Source organism: Spermophilus citellus, assembly GCF_964194105.1.
Source record: "Spermophilus citellus genome assembly, chromosome: 11".
Taxonomy (NCBI): domain Eukaryota; kingdom Metazoa; phylum Chordata; class Mammalia; order Rodentia; family Sciuridae; genus Spermophilus; species Spermophilus citellus.
The window spans coordinates 81,579,053-81,601,172 of NC_138192.1; the positions used below are offsets into that span (position 1 = coordinate 81,579,053).

General features: G+C 36.5%; 1 protein-coding gene across 1 annotated transcript in view; it reads right to left on the reverse strand.

Moving 5' to 3' along the window:
- The window catches only part of TTN (titin), a 266,424-nt gene that overhangs the window by 82,620 nt on the left and 161,684 nt on the right, over positions 1-22,120 (reverse strand). Inside the window, exons 202-238 of the mRNA XM_081261924.1 lie at positions 21,896-22,022; positions 21,516-21,782; positions 21,138-21,404; positions 19,889-20,155; positions 19,660-19,799; positions 19,089-19,215; positions 18,135-18,277; positions 15,041-15,164; positions 14,046-14,312; positions 12,402-12,499; positions 11,489-11,657; positions 11,135-11,401; positions 10,762-11,028; positions 10,402-10,680; positions 9,904-10,312; positions 9,649-9,773; positions 9,280-9,546; positions 8,162-8,431; positions 7,768-8,070; positions 7,367-7,669; positions 6,928-7,115; positions 6,628-6,742; positions 6,242-6,526; positions 5,997-6,148; positions 5,156-5,303; positions 4,853-5,030; positions 4,425-4,546; positions 4,050-4,337; positions 3,656-3,952; positions 3,357-3,543; positions 2,804-2,919; positions 2,415-2,714; positions 1,929-2,228; positions 1,730-1,835; positions 1,100-1,296; positions 711-1,016; positions 334-612 (exon numbers count right to left, since the gene is read on the reverse strand). Coding sequence (XP_081118050.1) covers positions 334-612; positions 711-1,016; positions 1,100-1,296; positions 1,730-1,835; positions 1,929-2,228; positions 2,415-2,714; positions 2,804-2,919; positions 3,357-3,543; positions 3,656-3,952; positions 4,050-4,337; positions 4,425-4,546; positions 4,853-5,030; positions 5,156-5,303; positions 5,997-6,148; positions 6,242-6,526; positions 6,628-6,742; positions 6,928-7,115; positions 7,367-7,669; positions 7,768-8,070; positions 8,162-8,431; positions 9,280-9,546; positions 9,649-9,773; positions 9,904-10,312; positions 10,402-10,680; positions 10,762-11,028; positions 11,135-11,401; positions 11,489-11,657; positions 12,402-12,499; positions 14,046-14,312; positions 15,041-15,164; positions 18,135-18,277; positions 19,089-19,215; positions 19,660-19,799; positions 19,889-20,155; positions 21,138-21,404; positions 21,516-21,782; positions 21,896-22,022 — 8,050 coding nt within the window. The remainder of the gene's footprint in view (positions 1-333; positions 613-710; positions 1,017-1,099; positions 1,297-1,729; positions 1,836-1,928; positions 2,229-2,414; positions 2,715-2,803; positions 2,920-3,356; positions 3,544-3,655; positions 3,953-4,049; positions 4,338-4,424; positions 4,547-4,852; positions 5,031-5,155; positions 5,304-5,996; positions 6,149-6,241; positions 6,527-6,627; positions 6,743-6,927; positions 7,116-7,366; positions 7,670-7,767; positions 8,071-8,161; positions 8,432-9,279; positions 9,547-9,648; positions 9,774-9,903; positions 10,313-10,401; positions 10,681-10,761; positions 11,029-11,134; positions 11,402-11,488; positions 11,658-12,401; positions 12,500-14,045; positions 14,313-15,040; positions 15,165-18,134; positions 18,278-19,088; positions 19,216-19,659; positions 19,800-19,888; positions 20,156-21,137; positions 21,405-21,515; positions 21,783-21,895; positions 22,023-22,120) is intronic.

Here is a 22,120-nt window from a genome sequence, read left to right on the forward strand (position 1 = left end):
TTACTACCCCTTAAAGAGAATACTATGGAAAAATGTCAATTTATACAACAAGAAATAAATATTTATCATTTAAACATTCTTTGGGTATGCTATATCTCTAAATCATTATTTCACATGCAAATAATTAAAACAGGAATAAATTAGCCTAATAAGAGTTTAGCAATTTTATCTGTTAAGAATTGCTTTACTTCTTACATGGAAATAAATAATCTGAGGGGATGTTTAGTCTACAAATTGGCCAGTTCATGAAGCCATTTATACTAATACTGCAAACTTAACTAATTTCCCCAACATGTGAAGAAAATAGTGTTTATTTCATTAAAGAATGATTACCTATGACTTTGACATTGATTGAGGCAGTTGCTGAGCCAAGCTTATTCTCCAGTGTAATGGTGTAAACTCCAGCGTCTGCATGGACACTCTTGGGAACTTCAAGGTGTGCAGAGATGTGATCATTCTTCATTGTTAATCTATCACTAGCTTTAACTTCTTTGCCATCTTTATGCCAGCTAACAGTTGGAACTGGGACAGCTCTGAAGGGAACAGGAATGCTTAACTTTTCACCTTCAATGACCACAATGTCATGAGTCTCCAGATCAATCGTTGGCTTGCCTATAAGATATAATCCAAAAGAAGGGGTAAAATGTCTGTCAAAATGCAATGCAATGAACAAAGACCAACTTATTAACTGTAAAAGACAGTGTTCTTACAGTCTGGGTCTTTGGCAACCACATTTTCGGAGATTTCAGAAGGTTCACTGACACCAACAGCATTGACGGCTCTCACTCTTAGAACATACTCTTTGTCAGGAACAATACCCTCTTCAACCTTGAATTTCAGGTCTTTTATTGGGCGAGAGTTAACTCGCATCCATTTCTCAGTGCCTACTGGACACATTTCAACATGGTATCCTATTATAGGACTTCCGCCATTTTTCTCTGGAGGCTTCCAAGCAATGGCAATGTGTTTTCTTCCAGCATCCGTCACATGTAGGTCAAGGGGAGGTGAGGGAGGACCTGGGAAAAGAGTGAAACAATTACGTAAACAGTCTCATCATCAAGTTTTAGACAATATCCTTTGTAGGATCAACACTACTTACTTGTTGGATCTTCAATTGACAGGATTTCTGTGGGTTCACTTGGGTGACCAACTCCAGCTTCATTTTCTGCCCGAACCTGAAACTGGACCTCTGTTCCTTCAATGACATCAGTTACTCTGAAGTTACAGTCAGGTCCTGAGGTCTTTCCAGCTTTCACCCAACGAGTGCCTAACTTTTCTTTCTTCTCAATGATATATCTATTGAAATAAGAAGGCATTTCATTAGCATTAATAATAAAAAAGAAAATGTTAAGAATTTGTAGTCAAGCTGGGTAGGGTAGAGGCTGAAGCAGAAGATTGCAAACTTGAGGACAGCCTGGGCAATTTAGTGAGACTATCTCAAAAAACAGACACTAGTATGGCAGTATGTATAAACATGGCTATATAACCAATGTGATCCTGCACATGGAAAAATCTTTTTACGTGGAAAAATAAGAATTCATACCCCATTTGAATCAAATGTATGATATATGATATGTCAAGATCATTGTAATGTTTTGAGCAACTAATAAAAAAAAGGGATAGGGATGTACCTCAGCTATAGATACACTTGGGTTTAATTCCCAAGTTTCACACAAAAAAATTTTAAACCAAAAGTAAGGTATCTTTTATAAATTAATTCAAGTTCTACCTCTGTATTGGTCTTCCACCATCATTTTTAGGTGGCTCCCACTTTAGGTCAACATGTCGTTTTGTCACATCAACCACTGTCAGGGCATATGGTGGTCCAGGAGTAGCTGAAAGCAAAATAATAATTACTGATTAGAAAAGCCAGAGGGAAAAGTAATAATCTAGTACAAATGTTGCAAAGATTCAGTTGGAAAGCATACTGAAGGTGTCTTTGGCCAGGACAGAATCCTCAATTTCAGTGTAGTCACTTTGTCCTATGGCATTTTCTGCAGCAACTCGGAACACGTATAAAGAACCCTCAGTCAGTGGGGTTACTGTGCACTTGGTGTCCTTGACAGTGGTGTCCACTGTTTGCCAGCCTTTTCGCCTGACATCCCTCTTTTCCACGATGTAGTTGGTGATGGGCGACCCTCCATCTTTCTCAGGAACTGTCCATTTTAGGTCTGCTGTATTTTTTGTGATATTAATCACTTCAAGCCAACGAGGTGGTGATGGAGGATCTGGACCAGAGAGAGAAAAATTCAGTTTTTCGTATTGTCCAGTATCTAGTCTTCACTGAATAGTTTGGTAGTCACCCAGAAATAATATAGCAAAAAGAAAATGAGTTTTTTTCTATTTTCTCATAGTGTAGTTTTCAGACACATGTTGGAAGAATTTATACGCCCCACACATCAGGAGGGACTTACAGAGTTTCTCCCGGCAAAGCACAGGGTCACTGGGTTCACTGGGTTCACTTTCCCCAGCCTTGTTCACAGCTCTAACTCGGAACGAGTATTCCTGCCCTTCCATGAGCCCCTTGAGGAAGTGCTCAGTGGTCGGAACTCCTTCGGCCACTCTGACCCAGTCTTCCGTTCCAGTTTTCAGCATTTCAATGACATAAGACTCAATCTTTGCCCCTCCATCGTGTTCTGGCTTTGTCCAGTTCAAGAATAATGATGTTTTGCCTACATCTTTCACAGTTGGTTTTCCAGGGGGCCATGGAGGATCTGCAAACAATGAAGACAAATATTTAGGTTTGTAAAAAAGAAGTGACTGTAAGCTTCAAAATAATCATGGAAAATTATAAAAATAATACCTATGGGATCTTTTATTAAGATTGGTTCAGTTGATCTGCTTGGCTTTCCAGGTCCAGCCAGATTTTCAGCCAACACACGGAATCTGTATTTTTTCTTATTGGTGAGACCTTTCACTCTGAATTAGGAAAAAGAGCATATGCAACAATATGGTAAGAAGCAGCCAACTGTGTTTTACATAGAAGGGGCAAATTTGTTTAAATTGTGAGAAACTAATTTGGAAACTTAACTAAAAATATTTTAATATAAATTTAAATTGTTCTTTAACAGTCAAGCAATTTAGATTTGGATAAATGTATCAATCTGATTGTTATCTATACTAATGATCATTATAATATAGTGGAAGACACTTTGAAACTTCCAGAAAGCTGCTATTTTATAGTTAATTGAGAAGTGTGTTCTTGAATGGAACTTATATAATTTCTGAAATTATATGAAAATAGAAAATAAAAAAATTTAATAGTAATCTATATCATGTATGATCACAGGAAATACTAAAAAGCAAAAATTTGGATATATTGCTATTTTAACACTTGATAGAAGTTCTGGGCATACCTGTATGTTGTATCCTTTATTGGCATCTTATTGCATCTAACCCATTTATCAGTGTCAGGATCTAATCTTTCAACCCAGTATCCAGTGATAGGGCTGCCACCATCATCATCTGGCTCACACCATGTGAGGGTCACTGCATCTTTAGTGATATCTGAGGGTTCTAGGCGAGTTGGTGGTCCAGGTGGATCTATAGACAGGATAATGATATAAAAAGTTATATGTCCTATATATCAATATGACACCCAAATATAAGTTTGACACAAGCATCCTTTTCCAAATTGATATTGATATCCACTTACCAAATGGATATTTGGCTATTATTGGGGTGGCCTGAACTGGCTCACCAACACCATACATGTTTTCTGCAGCAACTCTGAAGACATACTCTTTATTGGGTATTAATTTAGTTGCCTGAAATTTTGTGTCCTTAACAGTTGATGAGAGCTTATGCCACACTTCACTGTCTGTTGCTCTTCTTTCCACAACATAGTTTGTGACCTTAGATCCACCATCATCTCGTGGTGGGTTCCATGTTAGAAGACATGACTCACTAGTTACATCTGTGATATCAAATGCAGCTGGTGGCCCAGGCTTATCTGTGGATGGAATTATGCAGAAAAAAATGTAACCACATTTTATTTGAGAAGGTAGCTGAAAGAGTTGGTCCCCTTTTAAAACAAAAACCTCCCTTACCTAAGACATTCACTTCCACCACAGCAGTGGCCCGGCCACAGACGTTCACAGCCTCTATGATGTATGTGCCAGTGTCGCTTCTCTTACTGTCCATGATAGTCACTGTGGACTTCTTAGGAACATTTTCAATGGTGATTCTCTTGTCCTGCTTTAGGAGCATATCAGCCTTAGTCCAAGTTATTTGAGGTTCAGGTTTTCCAGTTACGGTGGCAGGAAGTTCAATCTTTGTTCCAGCTTTTACAGTAATGCCAGCAAGGAGCTTCACATCGAGGAAAATTTCTGGGGCCTCTGAATGGAAAAGATTGTTTATGCTATTAGCAAGTTCAAGTTCAAGTTAGAGCCCTGACTGATAAGATAAAAATAAAAAATAAATACCCTGTGTGTCCACAGCCTGGATTTCATCTGTGGGTTTGCTCGGCTTGCTAGCGCCTTGCCTGTTCAAAGCCTTTACACGATAGGAGTACCATTTGCCTTCCTCAAGACCTGTCACTTCCATTCTGTCACAAAGCAAAATAGGATATTTTACTGTCCTATGGATAACCTAATACACTGTACATTTGTCATAGACTTTCTAAAATTCATACCATTGGCACAAGTAGCTTTTAAATTAAGTCTGTATTACTTCAATATTGTAACTACTAAAAACCTTAAACTGCAAGCATTTTCAGCAACACTTTTAAAAGCAGACAGGCACACCAGAGTTCTTAATGAAAAACACAATATTTAAAATTTCCCAGGGAAGATGTATTTTAGTGAGTTAGGAGTAAGCATTTACTCTTGTGCCCAGTAATTAAGAAACCTACTTTGTTTCTGCAACAGGTTCTCCACAGGCAACCCATTTATCGGAACCACGTGGACACTTTTCTACTATGTATCCTTTGATGCGTGAACCACCATCATATTTAGGTGGATCCCATGTTAGGAAGATGCTCTTGGCTGTCCGATCTCTCCATTTAACATTCTCCGGTGGATCAGGCACCGCTATAACATTTTGAAGAGTGAGTCAGTCAATTCCCTTTCCTTTCCCCATAACTTAACTCCAGTTCTAATATAAAAATCAGGTAAAAAATGAGAATAGGTAAGAAATCATGGAAGTAGGTACTAACTTGCAGGAGCAGACATATTTACAGGTTCATCAACATATGCAGGTTCTCCAGGGCCACACTTGTTACGAGCACAGACTTTGAATAAATATTCTTTTCCTTGTACTAGATCAGGAACTGTGAATTCTAGATCAGTCACAAAGTCCATAACCTGGGACAAAGAAACACAGATAATTAGTTATTTCCCAAAAACCATTTTCCCAATTCAAAGATTTTTACCATGAGCAGGGATACAAATGGAAGTTGTTTTGAGTGCTAAGGATTATTCTTATATTAATTTCATATTAGGAAAAAAATTGCAAAGTTGGATACATAATAGTATTCAACCCTCAATATAAGGAGAAACTGTTTCATGATTTGTATACATTCACAAGATGGCAAATAAGATGTTGATTCTACCAGTTTGGTTATTATAAAAGTGATTTGAAATAAGGATAAAGAGTAGTTACTAGTATAAATGGAGGAGGAAAAGAATGGTAGAGAGACCAACTGAGATAATCCAGTGGAGTGAGAAAAAATGTGGTCACCATGGTAATACTTACTTTCCTTCAAATGGCTTATAGCTTAATGGGGACATATGGGGTTCTTATCAGATACCAAGTGAATGTATAAGTTTTATTTATTTTTTTTACCAAACCTAGCTAAAGATTTGATAAGGCTCACAAAATGGGACTGTTACACCAAACCTTGGTTAACATCAATACATTTTTTAAAAAAAAGGTTTTGGTAGTTTTTCAGTGAGATAAAAAGATGTGGCACATATTAATTTGTGTGGCATCCCACACAAATTTGGACTACTTCTACAGTCTTTTCTGGAGTTGATGCATCACTACTCAAAACTCACTTTAGTCCATGTTTTCCTACTGACTTCTCGCTTTTCAACAAGATATCCAGTTAATGGACTTCCTCCATCATCCTCTGGTGGTTCCCAAGTCAAATGTACTGAGTCCCTGGTTATGTCTCCAAATTTCAGTTCTTTGGGTGCACTTGGGCGAGCTTAAAAAAAAAAAAAGTCAGTATCATTGATGGTTTGAACAAATATTTGTTAATACTGCCATATTACCTTAGATAATAAGCTTAGCTACTTACTGATTACATTGACATCAATTTCCCCAGAAATTGATTTCACAGGATTTTCTAATTTCAGTGTATAAATGCCCTTGTCTGGACGTTCACTTGGAGAAATGACAAGTTCAGCATAGGCAGATAAGGTCTTCATTTTCACACGATCTCCTGCTTCTAGTACTTTATCTCCGAAACACCAGGTTGCAGTTGGCCTTGGATAGCCTGTACTTGGAACCAGGATCTTGATAGGATTCGGGACTATAATTTCCAGACCATCTTTAAATGCACTTAAATCCATTGTTGGTTCAACTACCAAAAAGAAAAATTAATGAGTTTCCAGTACCATAGATAAGTCCTTGGTACCCCAAAGTAGCTATGTGCTATTCCCAAATCTAAAATTATCTATTTACCAAATGCATCATCAGCCGTTAGAGGACCAAGAATTTCAGATGGATCTGAAACACCAGCTTCATTTTCTGCAGATACTCTATATAAATATTTGTTTCCTTTTTGCAATCCAGTAACCTAAAATTATGGATTCATATTGGTTAAAAATATGTACATTTAAGCCCATGATCAAATACTAAATTTTTTATATGTGGTACTAGGGATCAAACCCAGGGCCTCATCCATGCTAGGCAAGGGCTGTACCACTGAGCTACATCCCCAGGCCTCTAAATATTTTTTTTTTTTAGATGCAAATTCCTTACCTTATAAGTCAGTTCAGGGACAAGTTTCATATTACAACGAATCCAATTATCTTTTCCTTCTTCACATCTCTCAATTATATAGCCTAATATTGGGCTTCCTCCATCTTTCAGAGGAGGTTCCCATGTGAGCTGCACTGATGACTGAGTCTGATCTGAGGAAGTTAGATTCACAGGAGGACTTGGTCTCTCTAGAATGGAAGAAAGAGTTGGAGCATAATTTAGTCACAATTGATGAAGATGATGCACTCATCATCTGCCTTGTTAAAAGAATAGGTTTACTAAATTCACTCAATAAAGGGTAGGCACAGTCTACATTTCTATAATTTTGTTCAAATTTCTCTGATGTTCTTTTTATTAACTTTAATTTGAATTATTTTAATTGGTAGGCCTGATGTCTTGATTTGATGCAATATACGTTTCATCTTTTTAATGGGCTTACCAATTGGATCAGCAACTTTGACAAAGGGTGTGGCTGCACTTGGTTTTCCAACTCCAATTCGGTTTTGGGCTCTGACACGGAAACTGTACTCCTGTCCTTCCACCACATCAGTGACAGTTGCAGACAGGTCTTCGGCTCTTATAGTCATGGCAGTGTCCCACCTTATAGAAGTCTTATCCCTTAATTCAATGACATAGTTTGTGATCTCAGCACCTCCATCATACTCTGGTGGTTCCCATGTCAGTGAGACACCGAATCTGTTCACATCAGTGATGGTTACATTCAAAGGAGGGCCTGGAACATCTGGATTTCACCAAAGAAGAAGCAAATGTTGGTTTGGATTGTGTAGGGGATAAAAGCAAAGATGACCTGGTTTGCAGTTTACTTTAAACACTTCTTACCATATTTGCTCCTTGCCTCTACAGGATTGTCCGTTTCCACTGGCTCGCCAGTGCCAACTCTGTTTCTTGCACTCACACGGAATAGATACTCAACTCCTCCTTTCTGTAGTCCTGTGACAGTGAACTCACAACTGTCTGCACGGTCTGTGGCCAGAACCCAGGTCTTTCTCTTGATGTCACGCCTTTCCACAACATAACCTATGATTTTGCTTCCACCATCAGTTAATGGTTCTTCCCAAGCGAGGCTCACTTCACCATCAAATGTTTCTGTCACTTCTAAGTTACGTACTGGCCCAGGAACATCTGGAATTCATATACAAAAGAATTTTTATGGTGTTATCATGGCCTTAGGTTGTGTTTGTGTCAATCAAATCTGAATGACTCAAGGTCTTACCAATAACTTGTAAATTGATGAATCCTTCTGCTTTTCCATGTTTGTTCTGAAGCACAATTTTATACCTTCCCATGTCTCCCTTCTTGGCTTCTACAATTCTGAAAGAAGTTTGTTCAGCTGTAGTATCAACAGTTTTTGAAGACAAAGGTTCATTTTCCTTAAACCACTCAGCTTCTGCTTTGGGGTAGGCATCATATGGTACCACCATTGTGAGAGGCTGGCCAGCATCAACCACAAGGTCTTGATCAGCTGTCTTGATTTTAGGTGCAGCTAGTGAGAAAGATAACAAGTGAATGCTTTTGAGTTATGTACTGCAGTTAAATCATAGCATAGCCTTTTTTGTGAATTTATTAACAAATATTGGCAGCATAATCTTGGAAGTACATCATGGTAACTTTGTATTAGAGAACACTGTCTTAGAGTTCTAATAACTTTTTATTTTCCTCCAAATTATTGGGTTCTGGAGAATAGAGGGTTGAAAATGGTCTAAAATCATAAAATAACCACTCTTCACCAAAAATAATAATAAAGGATTAAGAATGGTATGAAATATGTTTAATTTTTTTGATAAAGCACTAGTTCACAATAAACCAAACTTTTTTTCATATGTGTAAGAGATATCCTAATGGCTTTTACATACAACCTATAAGGATACTTTCAGTACAGATCCAAAAGGTTTACAGGGGTTGGAAATTAAAAGAGTATGGGGCTATCTTTAGGTCTGGGAAGATTCTCTGGGTGAAAAGACAATTCTAGGAATTTATGAGTAGCCACTACATTGCCAGCAATTTTCCAAGGTTCTGGCATGTAAAGCTGAATGCCATCCATGTCCTCTTATTCAGGGCACTTGGTAGTAAGAGACATTAAAATAGTTAACATGGGGGGATTGAGGTATAGGTCAGTGGTAGAGTGCTTGCCCTAAGCCTAGGTTTGATCCCCAGCAGTGCAACAGAAAAAAAGAAAAGAAGTTAACATGTGGAGAAGGCTTACTAGAAATTCAAGGTTCTCTCAAGGATTATGTTATTCAATAATTGTAAAGTCTGAAATCTGTGTGTTATCTGTGATAATATTTTAATATTATCTGTCAGAATATTTTAGAATAAAAGAAAGAAACTTACCTGCCAGTTCAAGTTTAGCTCTGGCTTCTTTGTCTTTGGCAATAAATCGGTATTCACCCTGGTCACGGGGCTTAATATCACAAATCTGTAGCCTGTGTATCTTTCCTTCACTCATCATCTGGTGCTTATCACCCTGGACGACAACCATGTTATTTCGTAGCCACTGGACTTCCACCTTATCTTTGTTGAGTTCAGCGAAAAAGACAACATCAGCACCAGGGGCTTCAAGAATATCTTGAGGAGGCCTGATGATCTCAACTGGGATTTCTGGAAAGTAAATGTGAAATAATTACAAATATGTTTAGATTTTGATTAATAGTTAAAAAAATTGGTCACTAATATTAGAATTATGTTTTACTTAATACATACCTTCCACAAAAAGTCTGGCTCGAGACTTCCTGTCTTCTACTCCACAAGCATATTCACACTCATCATCCAGCCTGCAGTCTTTTATGATGAGTCTGTGGATACTACCATCTTTTTCAAATTTGTATCTAAAGAAGAGATTCAATGATTGGTTAGCCTGCATAATAATTTCTAACTTGTCAAAAGAGTATTGACAGCTCTAGAAATAGAGAATAAGACCAAGAAATAAGAATAAAGACTAAGAAGACTTTTACGTACTTTTTGCCTTCCTTGATTTCTCTACCATTTCTGTACCATTTTACATTTGCTTTCTCTCTGGAGAGCTGGCAGGAGAAGACAGCATCATCGAACTCGGTGACTGTCTGGTCTTCCAAGTGTTCCACAAATTCTGTCGGGGCTTCTATTATAAGCAGCTCAGCAACAGATTTATCTTGTCCAGCGGTGACAATGTATTCACCCTCATCTGGGAAGCCACAGTCTTTAATGATTAGTGAGTGCTTGTACTTATCAATTCTGTATGATATACGGTTGTCAAAAGCCACTTCTTCTCCATTTTTGGTCCACTTTAGTGTTACATTGAGACGATTAACCTTGCACCAGAATGTCACAGATTTCTTCTCCATTGTTTCAATATCTTTAAGAGGCTCAATAATCCTAAGATCTTCCTCTGTTGTAAGGGATAAGAATAATGTTGATATTGTTTCTATAACAGAAATTGATAGAAAAAAAATCTCTAAGACCATATGAATAACTTACCTTCTACTATTAGATTGGCTGCACTTTTAACATTTTCACCTCTGTGATTGGTCAGAGACACATTGTAGTTGGCTTGGTCATCTAACCGTGCATCTCTAATTCTGAGGGTGTAGACCAGGTCTTTTTGGAGAATAATGTATTTTGAACTATCAAATATGGCTTCTTCATTTCTGAACCATTTGGCTTTGGCACCTTCGGTATTGACTTCACAGTTGAAGACAACTTCTTGTTGTTCCTTCACACGGGTGTCTTTTAGAGGAACTATTATCCTGAGTTTTTCTGAAAGCAACCAATAAGACCTTATAATATGAGAAGGACCATTCAAATGTAAACAGATACAAAATTCAACAACAAACTTACCAATTACTGTCAAGTGAGCTGCTGCTCGGGCAGCCCCAACCATGACCACATAGGTACCCATATCTTGTAGTGTGGCATCTTTGACAACGAGAATCCTCTTTTTGCCATCAGCAATAATGTCATATTTATCTCCAGGCTCAAGTGTCTTATCATCCCTCTTCCACTGGACTTCAAAGCTTTCCTTTGATATAGTGCAGACAAATTCAGCCTTTTCTCCTTCAAGTATTTCAAGGTTTTGAGGCTTTGAGATAAATTCAGCAGCAAGTTCTAGAAAGACAAAGGCCCAAGATATTAAAAATCCATATATATGTACCTTAAATGTAACAAGTAAGAATTGTTGAAAATATGACGTTACGCATTATAATCTTCATACCGTGTACTTTGACTTTGCCGTCAGTTCGAGAACTTGGGAGTCGACAGTTGTAGTTGCCAGCATCATCAAGTTGAGCATTCTGAATAATCAGGATTCTCTTTCTTCCATCAACGAGTATTTCATATCTTCCCGTTTCAATGATCTCTTCATCCCCTTTGTACCAAGTAACTTCTGCTCCGGGTTTGGAGACTTCACAAACTAGCTTTATGGTGTCTGTTTCACTAACTTCAATGTTGGCAAGATTTTTTGTAAAGACAGCTTCTTCCTCTGAAAGATAGAACAAGAAAAATTGAGCTCCACTGGAAATTAGTTTTTGCTAACCATAGATTTCAACAAAGACAGCCTCCCTCTTACCTAGGACTGTCAGCATGCCAGAAGTTCTTGCTGTCCTAACTTCACAAGAATATTCCGCCTCATCATTCAAGAGACATTTATTGATGACAAGAATGCGCACTGCTCCCTTAGATATGATGTCATATTTTTTGCCCTTTTTAATTTCAGCACCATCTTTAAACCACTGAACCTGTATTTAAGATAGATTTTTTTTTAAAAAAATCAGTTTTCATGCTGGGTGTTGTTAAGAGGAATTATAATCTTAAGTTTTTCTGAAAGCAACCAACACAACTTTATCATATAACAAAGGATTAAGGTGGTAGAGATAAACATAATTTAAAAAACAAGAAAAAATTTACTAATTACTATGAAGTGAGTTGCTTTGATACTGTTATCAGTTATTGAAAATAATGAGATCATACAATTTAAAGCCTTAGAAGGCCTTGGCATCACACAGACCAACTCCTTTGATGTGTAAACTGAGACTCAGAGGATCTTGCCTGTGGTAGTTAATGGGAAGAAGAAGTACTTAGTTGTGACATTAAACTGCTGATATTGGATTGTTTTTTATCTAAGAAAACAGCAATTCTCTAAGATCCAAAATAATAATCTTTAAATCTCTTGGTTGTGAGTCCAGTGTTTTTCAAGCAATAATGAATGAATAATACTAAAAAGAACAATTAAGTATATGTTTCATGCTGAATAATCTTTAAAAGTAAAGTGATGGTTGGGGTAAAAATTGGGAGTTCATAACCCACTTGAATCTAATGTATGAAATATGATATGTCAAGAGCTTTGTAATGTTGTGAACAACCAATAAAAAAAAAAAAGTAAAGTGATGGTCAGGGAAAATTTGACTAATTTCTTTTTCCATTTTAACGAGACCAAAAGCAAACATAATATTACACAGGATAACAGGTGTATAATCACATACCTTGGCATTTTCTCGGGAAATTTCACACTCAAACCGAGCCATTTCTTTTTCTTTAACTTGAAGATCAGTGAGTGGTCTTAAGAATTCCACATGAGGAGCTGTAAAAGAATGTCATCATGATTAAAAATAAGGTTTCTGGAAATTTGTTCTGACATTACTATGGAAGAGATTTAAAAAAAAAAGTTTTGGGCAAGGCCTTTGCATCTTAATAGGCTACTACAACTAACTTGGAAATCAGTTGGAGTTGCTTTTCAGACAAGGTGCTTTGCTTTTTCTGTATCTCTGTAGTTTACATAAGACATGTGTCATACTATATGTCCATTTTTTAAAGGACAACTGAAAAAAAATCTTCATTGATACTATGCCAGATTTGAAAGACATACCGGTAGAAAAGAAATGTTTTCTTATTTAAGGCAACCAGCATACTTTTTGAGAAATTAGTAGAAATCAGTGGTAATACAGCTTGAAGCACTATGATCAGCTAAGAGGCATTAGTAACTGAAAATCCCATATATCCCCATATATCCAGCTTTTTTTTTTTAACTTGACTTAAAAGATGTCACATATAAGTCAGGCAAAAAATCTAGTAGTACGACGAACAGTGTGTTGTATATGGAAGAGTTATTTGGCATTTTATATCTGTTGTTTCATTTTTCTCCAGAATTCATCTAAGTGCTATGTAAGGTGGACAGCTGCCTTCTTGCCCTTCCTTCTTTCAGATCTCCATGTGAGTCCTTTCCAAGATGACCTTTCTTGCTCAGAGAGATCCTGGGACAAATGTTGGCTGATGGGCTTGAAGATATGCCATTGCAGCTGGGTCTTCTTGGAGTGGAGACAGATGACAAGGGGAAGAAGGAAACCCAAAAGCTACTCTGACTTAAGCTAAAGCAGAGCAACCATGACATGGAAAGAATAGCACAGTAGAAGATGCACGAAGCACAATCAGAGGCACTAGGTTGTAGCTGTTGACCGACAAGAAGCAATTAAACTAAACAAATATTGTGTAAAAGTATGCACTAAAAAAATGTAATCCCTGGGCTAATGAATAAATGAAGCAAATGAGTGAGCTTGTGGAATCTTGAAAAAGATGCTATTTTTCACCAAGGCAAGAAGTAATGCTGGAGCTCTTCATTAAAAGAATCAAAGACATGCTCCATCTTCTCATCCATTCTTATTCTCAGAGATTCAATCATATGAATGGGCTTTGTCACATTATCATAATTCCAAATATGCTTCTATTCAAAATGAAATTTCATGCTCATTTTTTATTTATTCCCCATGCCTGAAAATGCATTTTCCCTCCACATGGAAATTACTTTCATTTTCTTAAAATCAGGGGTCTCTAACTTTTCTTTTGCATTCAGTTTGGCCTCAGCCATATCAGAATATTCATATAGCAGGCTTAAAGAGTGCATCTGCTCACTACCCTGAGAGAAAAGCAGCTTAATAAAAAGTGATGGATGTTTCATAAGAGCAGATACAGCATACAGACTTTAAAAAATAAATATAGGATCAAATTAGTTCAGTATCAATATTATAAATAGCCAAGAAATGGGATCAAGCCAAGAAGGGCATGCAACAAGTGTTTTTGCTGTTGCTGTTACAAAGAGTTGCAAATGACAAATCCTGTGTAAGAATACTTACGCACAACATTCAGGTTACAGGAAGTCTTAAAATCCTTAGCATCACAAGTGTATGTTTTGATATCCTCTGGGGTACAGCCATGTATAATAAGTTTTCTGACCCTGCCATCAGCAACAATTTCATACTTCTTGTTTTTGAGGATTTCTGTTCCATTTTTGAACCATTTCACCTTAGCATTTTCTCTGGATACTTCACACTCCAGTACTGCTGTGGCTTCCTCTTCGACCGTCTGGTCCTCAAGAGGCTTAGTGAATTCAACTGGGGGTTCTGAAAGAATCATATTTATTAGCCAGAGAATTTTCCCTTCTTCAAGAGTTTTAGAACCTCCTCAACTTTCCTCTGGCATCTCCAGGGTTTTTTCTGTTCTAAGTTTGTTCATTTGTAAGTTTTGACCGCACTCAGATATTTTCCTCCAATAATGATGTTTTATCATTATTTGTAACAGAGGAAAAGAATTTTTAAAAAGTAACATCAAGGAAATAATAGCCAACTCTTGATTAATAAAGCAATGGATACCTAGTTTGATAATTTTTTCCTCTGTTTGTTGAACTCAAATGTGAAATTAAAAAATAGGGACAGAAACAGGTAGCAAAACCTATTTAATCCATTTTTTTTCTTTTTCTAATGGTACTGGGGATTAAAGTCAGGGCCTCACACATGAACATTTTACCTTTGAGGCACATCCCCAGACCTTTAATTTTTTCAGAAAGAGTCTAGCTAAGTTGCTGAGGCTGGTCTTGAATTTGCAATTTTTCTGCTTTAGCCTCCCAAACAGCTGGGATTCCAGGTATACGCTACCACACCACACCACACTAGTCAATTTTGACATTTTTTAAAAGAGTAGTCTGTGATGTGTTTTGTTCGGCTAAAAGGTAAAAAGACTTTTGCATATTTTAATGATCTATGGTACTCATGAAATGAAGATAATTAAGAGTTGGCATTATTTACAAGAATCCTGCAGTATAGATTCATTTAAAAATAAGCCTTATAATTACCTTTCACAAAGAGATTGGCTTGAGTTTTAAAATCCTTTGCTGTTAGTTGGACTTCACCAGCATCTTCTAACTTGACATCCCTCAGGGTAAGTGTATGAACTCTTCCTTCTGAACGTGTGACCACCTAGTTGTTTTTTCAGAAAAGTGCAGTAGAAGAAGACATGAAATGTAATACTCTATACAGGATCATTTACTCATTTAGATAAATGGTTTAAAATAGTGACCCAAGTTGTTTTATAATCATCTCTGTAGCACATATGTATTTAAAAATGATTTTGCCTAATAGTTCTGAAGGCTTTAAGACTTTCATAGTTATATTTATATAATTACTAAAATTACCTTAGTAATTGAGAACAGCCAAGAAACAAAATAAAGAACAACAACAGAACCAGAGGAAATGATAAACTAAGATATGGTCTAGGAACATAGCTATTTATTTAAAGACATGGTATTGGAAAAATTATTTAATGACATTTCAATATAAATTTTGAACATAAATTTTCAATGGCAACTTAAGTCGGTCTCTAACCCATGCAGATACATATTTCATCAATGTACACATTGCTGTATCATCTGAATTCTCCTAGGCTACTCTAGAATATTCTCTGCTTCCAAGTATATTGCTCATAATGGTTTTCAATAAACAGTTCATATACAATGTAGCTATTATCTTTACTATGTTAAAAGAAGGAAAACATATCTTATAAAAACCAACCAATAAAATTAATGCCAAAGATATTGTGGTAAATTATGTCAGGACGATATTAGATGTTACACTTTTAAAATATTAACTTATTAACTATACTGCTTTAATGCAGTAGGCATAATAACTGACTGAACTATTAAAATTTAAATACAAAATTATCAAATGTCTATTACGACTTAGTTTTTTCTAAGTAGTCAAAAACAAATAGTGAAAACAAAACAAAACCCCCCAAAAGACAAACACACAAACAAAAATAGCTTATTTATAGCTTATTTCTAAAATTTTCTCTTCCCATTGCCTATTTCTATAACCTGTTTTTGTTTGGTTGTTGAAGTTTTCGAAACTAAAGACTTTGCAGAAAGCTAAACTTAAAGGCCTGAATTGACTAGAACAAGTTTATTCTAATAGACATAATTTAAATACACCTGAAATGTCACAAATCATTTATTACTTCACAGTTGATATTTCTTTTTGAAAAGAGACATTTAAGTAATATTAAGAGTAAGTTCATTAAAAAGATGATATATTTTGAGAAGCTAGAGTAAGGATTAAAATTCCTATGCTAAAGGAAAAATAGGAGTGAGCACTCTAGAATTATAGCAAACTGATCCTAACTTCAGAAAAAGCTTTAGTGATGATGATGATGATGATCATGATCATGATTATTATTTCGGTGGGGGGATTATGGGGGATTGAACTCAGGGGCACTCAACCACTGAGCCACATCCCCAGCCCTATTTTCTATTTTATTTAGAGCCAGGGTCTCACTGAGTTGCTTAGTGAAGTGCTTTTTATTGAAGTTGGTTTTGAACTTGCCATCCTCCTGGCTCAGCCTCCCAAGCCACTGGGGGAGATATTATTTTTGAGTAAAAGAAATATGAATAAGATTTTTTAAAAATTTAAATAGTGCAGTTTTTATCAGAATTGGAACTGATTTTTTCCAAAAGATCTTTTAGTTAAAAACTCTTCCTTTGACCAAAAGTTATTTAGTAACACAAGAATAATACCAATTATCTATCCTTAAGCAATTTCACAAATTTAGAATCCAAAAAATCATGAAAAAAATCAATCAGTTCTTGACTGATAGACATGAAATTAATTAAACTACACTTAACAGGAAAAATGTACATTTTTAAAGCAAGCTCGAAGGTAGAGATGCCCCATCACCCAAATCAGTATTTAAGATTTTGCTGTAAAGAAAGTGTTCTGTAAATTAATTCTCATGCTACAGTTGGAATGTACTGCTGCTTTTTCAGCTGGTTGAAAGAGATCAACTGGTCATCACTGTCTGTATGACAGGCAGAACTTATCCACCAGATCAGTATTATTGAACTACCCTTTAGTTACTTCTGTAGATTACTAGTTTTTTCTGTTTGTTTTAGGCATTTGTTCAAAGATACTATATTCCAATATTTCAATCTGGTTCTTGTTAAATTGAATCCTCTTTTAATTTTTAAATCTTTATTGAATCCCTGGTACACACTTATTATTTCTGAAATACTGGAGGGGGTTGTCATATAACAATGTACTACCCTGTGCTCTCTTTCCAAACCATGCTGGACATTTTCTGTATATTTAATTTCAAGAATTCAAAATTAATGGTGAATTATCAAAATAATTTAAACACGTGCATTGTTTTTGGAGAAGGAGTGTAAAATACACAGGTCAATTTAGGCAAATCGTACTTGGGACCTATCTAAATAACTGCCTCAGTTTTTAATTATTAAAACCTAACCATGGGAGCTGGTTATTTACCGAAACTTCTTAAAGTATACTTGTTAATATGTGTGGATAATCACAGCACCCTTCTTTCTTGTCAGTACCACCAGTTGTACTTTAAATAGTTGCATTCCAGAATTTCCACAGCTCAAAGCACTTGAGGGTTAAAAATAGCTTTGGAGACAGGCTCAAAGAGCAAATCTGCTCAAAAGTTATCTCAACTACTTGATCAACTGCTTCAAATGGAATTCCAGTCTTCTCCTCTAATCCCCTTATATGCAGAATACTAGATAGCATAAAGAGAATTAGTCTTAAAACCTAATGTGTGCTACTGTTACAAAAGCCTTTTTGATGCTTTTTGTCTTCTATTTAATCAAATAAAGTAGCACTGCTAGCTAATAATAAGCGTTTGCCTCTTAACAAAAATTAAAATATAATTCTCCTTTAAATACTTATTTCTATTTCAATAAATATCTTATCAGGTTAAATTCAATCAAAATCTGAAAAATCTGCCTTACAGCTTCAGTGGAAACCAGGCTAGAGGAGGGACAGAAGAAAAGGCAGGGAAGGAGACATTAGAAAGAGCAAAGAATAAGAAACATGTGAGTAAAGGCAGAAAAATCAGAGAAAGCAAGGATAAGGCAAGGCGACCATGTGCCTACTTCTTACCTTATCGCTGGGCTCTAGTTTCTTCCCTTTGAGGTACCATTCCACTGGGATATCTTCATAAGAGAGCTCGCAGTCAAAGGTGGCTGTTTCTCCTGCAGTCACTGTGACATCCTTTAGAGGCCTCAGAAGACCAATTACCCGTGCTTTGCGGGAGGAAAGAAAAAGCTTTGCATTACTCATTTTGTAATTCCAAGAGGATAAATTGCAATTAGTTATTAACCTCCATGGTTGTTTGGTTCAAGAAGGAAAAAGCCACGAGACTGGCCACACTTTTGACTCCCATGTGAAATGTGGCCTTGTGGTGTGGAGAAAGGGAGAGAGCTGGTGGCTAGAGAGCGGGTATTTGTAGGGCCCTTCCTCTGGGATGTACAAGGTCAGCAAGAAATCTGCACTGCATCTGTTTCTCTGCCAGGCGTCAAGTTCCTCTCGCTACATAAGGTATGTGACTTCCAAAATAACTAAGACTCTGATTGGGGGAGGACAAGGGGCCCTCTGTCACATTGCCTGTTTGTTTCCATCAACCACTCTGCACCTTCCAAAAATGTAAGCCTCACGCTCCTTGCCTTCTTTCTTGAGCCTGAAATGCCCACACAGCAAAGACTTTCTTTATGGTGCTATATTTGTACAGCCACTGGAGGGATGTGTTCTGAGTTAAAGTCAATGGTTCGGAGTTAGATTCTTACTGTATGTTTATGTACTTGAATGAAAAGGATTATGAGAGTTGGATATCTGAGTTGCTAACTTTTCTTTTGCTCCAATGACAAGATCAATGAAATTTTTGAAATTTTAGAATTGGAACCACTTTTATGTTAATATGTTGAAGAAGTAAATAACAGAAAGGCAGTTTTTGTACTTTAGTGATATTTTTGAGATAATAATTCCAATCAGTTTCACATGCGTTCATTTTCAAAAAAAGTGTATATTTAATTTTCAGCCAAAAAATGTAACACTTACGTTTAACTCGGAGGTGGGCACTAGATTTAACATTGGCAGCTTGGAAATCCACCCCACCAGTCTGGTCCAAGCGACAGTTGTGCAAAATAAGAGAGTGAATTTTGCCTTCTTCCTTAATTTCACAATCCTGTATGAAAACAGAGAAAACCATTTAATTGTAAATAATTTTGAGATTTTTCTCTAAGGGTAGAATACCATAATTAAAAGAATGCTACAAATAGATGGAGAGATTTTATATATTTATACAAATTCATATTTATGTATATTTATTATATTTATTGAATATGCATTTATGTATTTACTGTTAGAGAAATAAGGGTTACAGGTCTTACCAGGAAAGCAACATTTTTTTTTAACTGTATAATTTTGAACCAACTAGCAACAACACAGAATTCAAACAACTTATGTTGTGTAAAGGTGATGGAGCTCAAAGACTCTCTGTTTGCCTTAGAGTCTGATACAGAATCCCATGCCATGTTTTAAATGCCCTCCATGCACTCTGACGTTTCCCCTGTCCTTTTTGATTTCACACAGCAACTCTGGGTGTTGACAAGTTCAGAAATAGCCTTACAGGTGTCTGGAGCAGTGCCTCTCCCTTGAGTTTCCAGTTGGCATGAATGTCCTCTTCAGAGATTTCAGTCTCAAAGCGGGCCGTCTCAGTCTCCATCACCTCCACACTGTGCAGGGGTCGCACCAGTTTAATTTCCCGATCTGGAAAAGTGAAGGGTCAGCATGTGCCATTATCCTCTGCAGAAATAACCCAACGGTGTCAAGAGTGAAACTCATGGAAATTTTCTTACCCTCAATGTCAAGCTTCCCAGAGGTCTGATCTGTCCCACAGTCACAGGTATACTGCCCAATATCTGATTTCAAGGCTTTCTTTAGGATTAACATGCGCTTTTTGCCATCTGCCTTAATAACAACATTTTTAGATGGCTTTATTTCCTTTCCATCTTTAAACCATTTTACTGGTGCATCTGCTTTGCTAATTTCACACTGAAGAATTACTTCATCCTTCTCCACACCAGTGTAATCTTGAAGCTTTCCTGTAAAGTATGGATCTCCCTCTGCAAGGAAAGCATAAGAGAAAAATAAAATCTTTATTAACCAACTAGAGAAATGATTCTTTTTTGGAAAGCTAAGAGGTAGGTCATAAAGTTCTAAGTATATTTTAAAATTGTATCAGATATTCAATCATGTTTAGGTTTAAAAGTTCTCTAAATATTAGAAAGAAAATTAGTGCATGGAATTTGTCAAGATCTAAACCATCGGTATTATGTTTTCTAATAGGTTAATAGTAGTTCAAGAGATACTATGCAACTTAGCTTCAATATAATTTTGTATTCCTTATTTGGCTAAATTTCTCATTTCTTAGAAACTCTATTACGTCTCATTTGCTTTTAAGCTTTCAGATTCATCTTATTTGTTTTCTTAATCTATTAATAGTTTGCCTTCATAATGTCAATATTTAATTAGATTTTATATTTGATCCTCTTGGTATTAAGGAACCAAGAAAAAAAATAAAGCTTATTAAGGTAAATTCTGTTAATGTGTTCTATTAGAAACTTGAAAAACATTTCTGTGAAGTAATTTGATAAAATAAGGAGATAGCAAATATTTTTATATTTTAATTTTAAACATGACATCTTAATAACTAAGAGTTTTGTTTAATTTTTTTAGTTGTAGATGGACACAATACCTTTATTTTATTTGTTCATTTATATGTGGTGCTGAGGATCAAACCCAGGGTCTCACATGTGCAAGGCAAGCACTCTACCACTGAGCCACAACCCCAATCCCTAATTAAGAATTTTAATTCTGACTCTAAATGGCTATTCTGTGGGCCTGTAATAAAATCCTCATTAAAGTCCTCTGTTACCTTTTAGGTAACAGTGTTTTAGACACAAACCTCATAACATGGTGACAGTTTCTTAAGGGCTAGGTCTGCTTTCATTCAGCATACACTTAGAAGACTATCTCATGTAATAAATACTCTACAAATTTCTGTTGAATTTAATTGAATGGAATTAATTTTACAATAGTACCCACCAAGCACAGTGAGTTTAGCTTCTGAACTTATTCCCATCGCTTCTACTTTAATTTGGGAGGTGTCATCCATACACAGGTCTTTGAACGTGATGGAGTGTGTCTTCCCCTCATCGTGCATTGAGACCAACTTGCTGGTATGTAAGCGCTGGTCGTTCTTGAACCAGCTAACTGGGATGTTGTCATGGGATAGCTCCACTGTGAACACAGCACTTTCCCTCTCTTTAGCTGTCACATCCTTGAGAGGGGTAAGGAATTTGAGCCGGATTCCTATCAAAGAAAAAAAAAAGCTCACAAATTCTAACACTTTAACAAGGAACTATAAACACAAAGACAAAAAAAAAATCATGTTGGGGTGGCCTAGCTGATAAAAACATTTACCTTCAATGATCAGTTTCCCACTTGTGCGTTTATCTTCAGCCTCAAACATGTATTTTGCTTCATCTTCGAAAGCAGCCGACTTGATCACCATCGAATGCCTTGTGCCATCTTTTATAAGCTCAAATTTGTCATCACCTGTGATTTCCTGGGTTCCTTTCAACCACCGGTAAGTTTTCGGCTCCCTGGATACTTCACACTCAAATTTAGCCTCGTCCTTCTCAAAGACTTTAACGTCACTGAGGGGCGTTATGAAGATGAGTGGCAGCTCTGAAGGAAAAAGATGGTGTGGATCAAGTCAGAATGCTTCCATTCATGACCTTGATCAATTAGGGTCTTGAAGTCTTGAAAATACAGAAAGGTGCCTTCAAGGGGGGGCTTACCTTTCACTTTCAGATTGGCTGCAGATTTAGCATTGGCCGCCTGGAAGGAAACCTCTCCCGTCATATCCAGCTGGCAGTTATAAAGAACGAGAACATGCTTCTTCCCATCTTCAATGATTTCACAGTCCTGTTTAGAGTGAGAGTTTGGAGAAAGAATGTTATTCACATGAGTGAATAAGTGTCTGCAAATCACCAAGTCTTCCCCTTCTAAACAACAGAGCCACC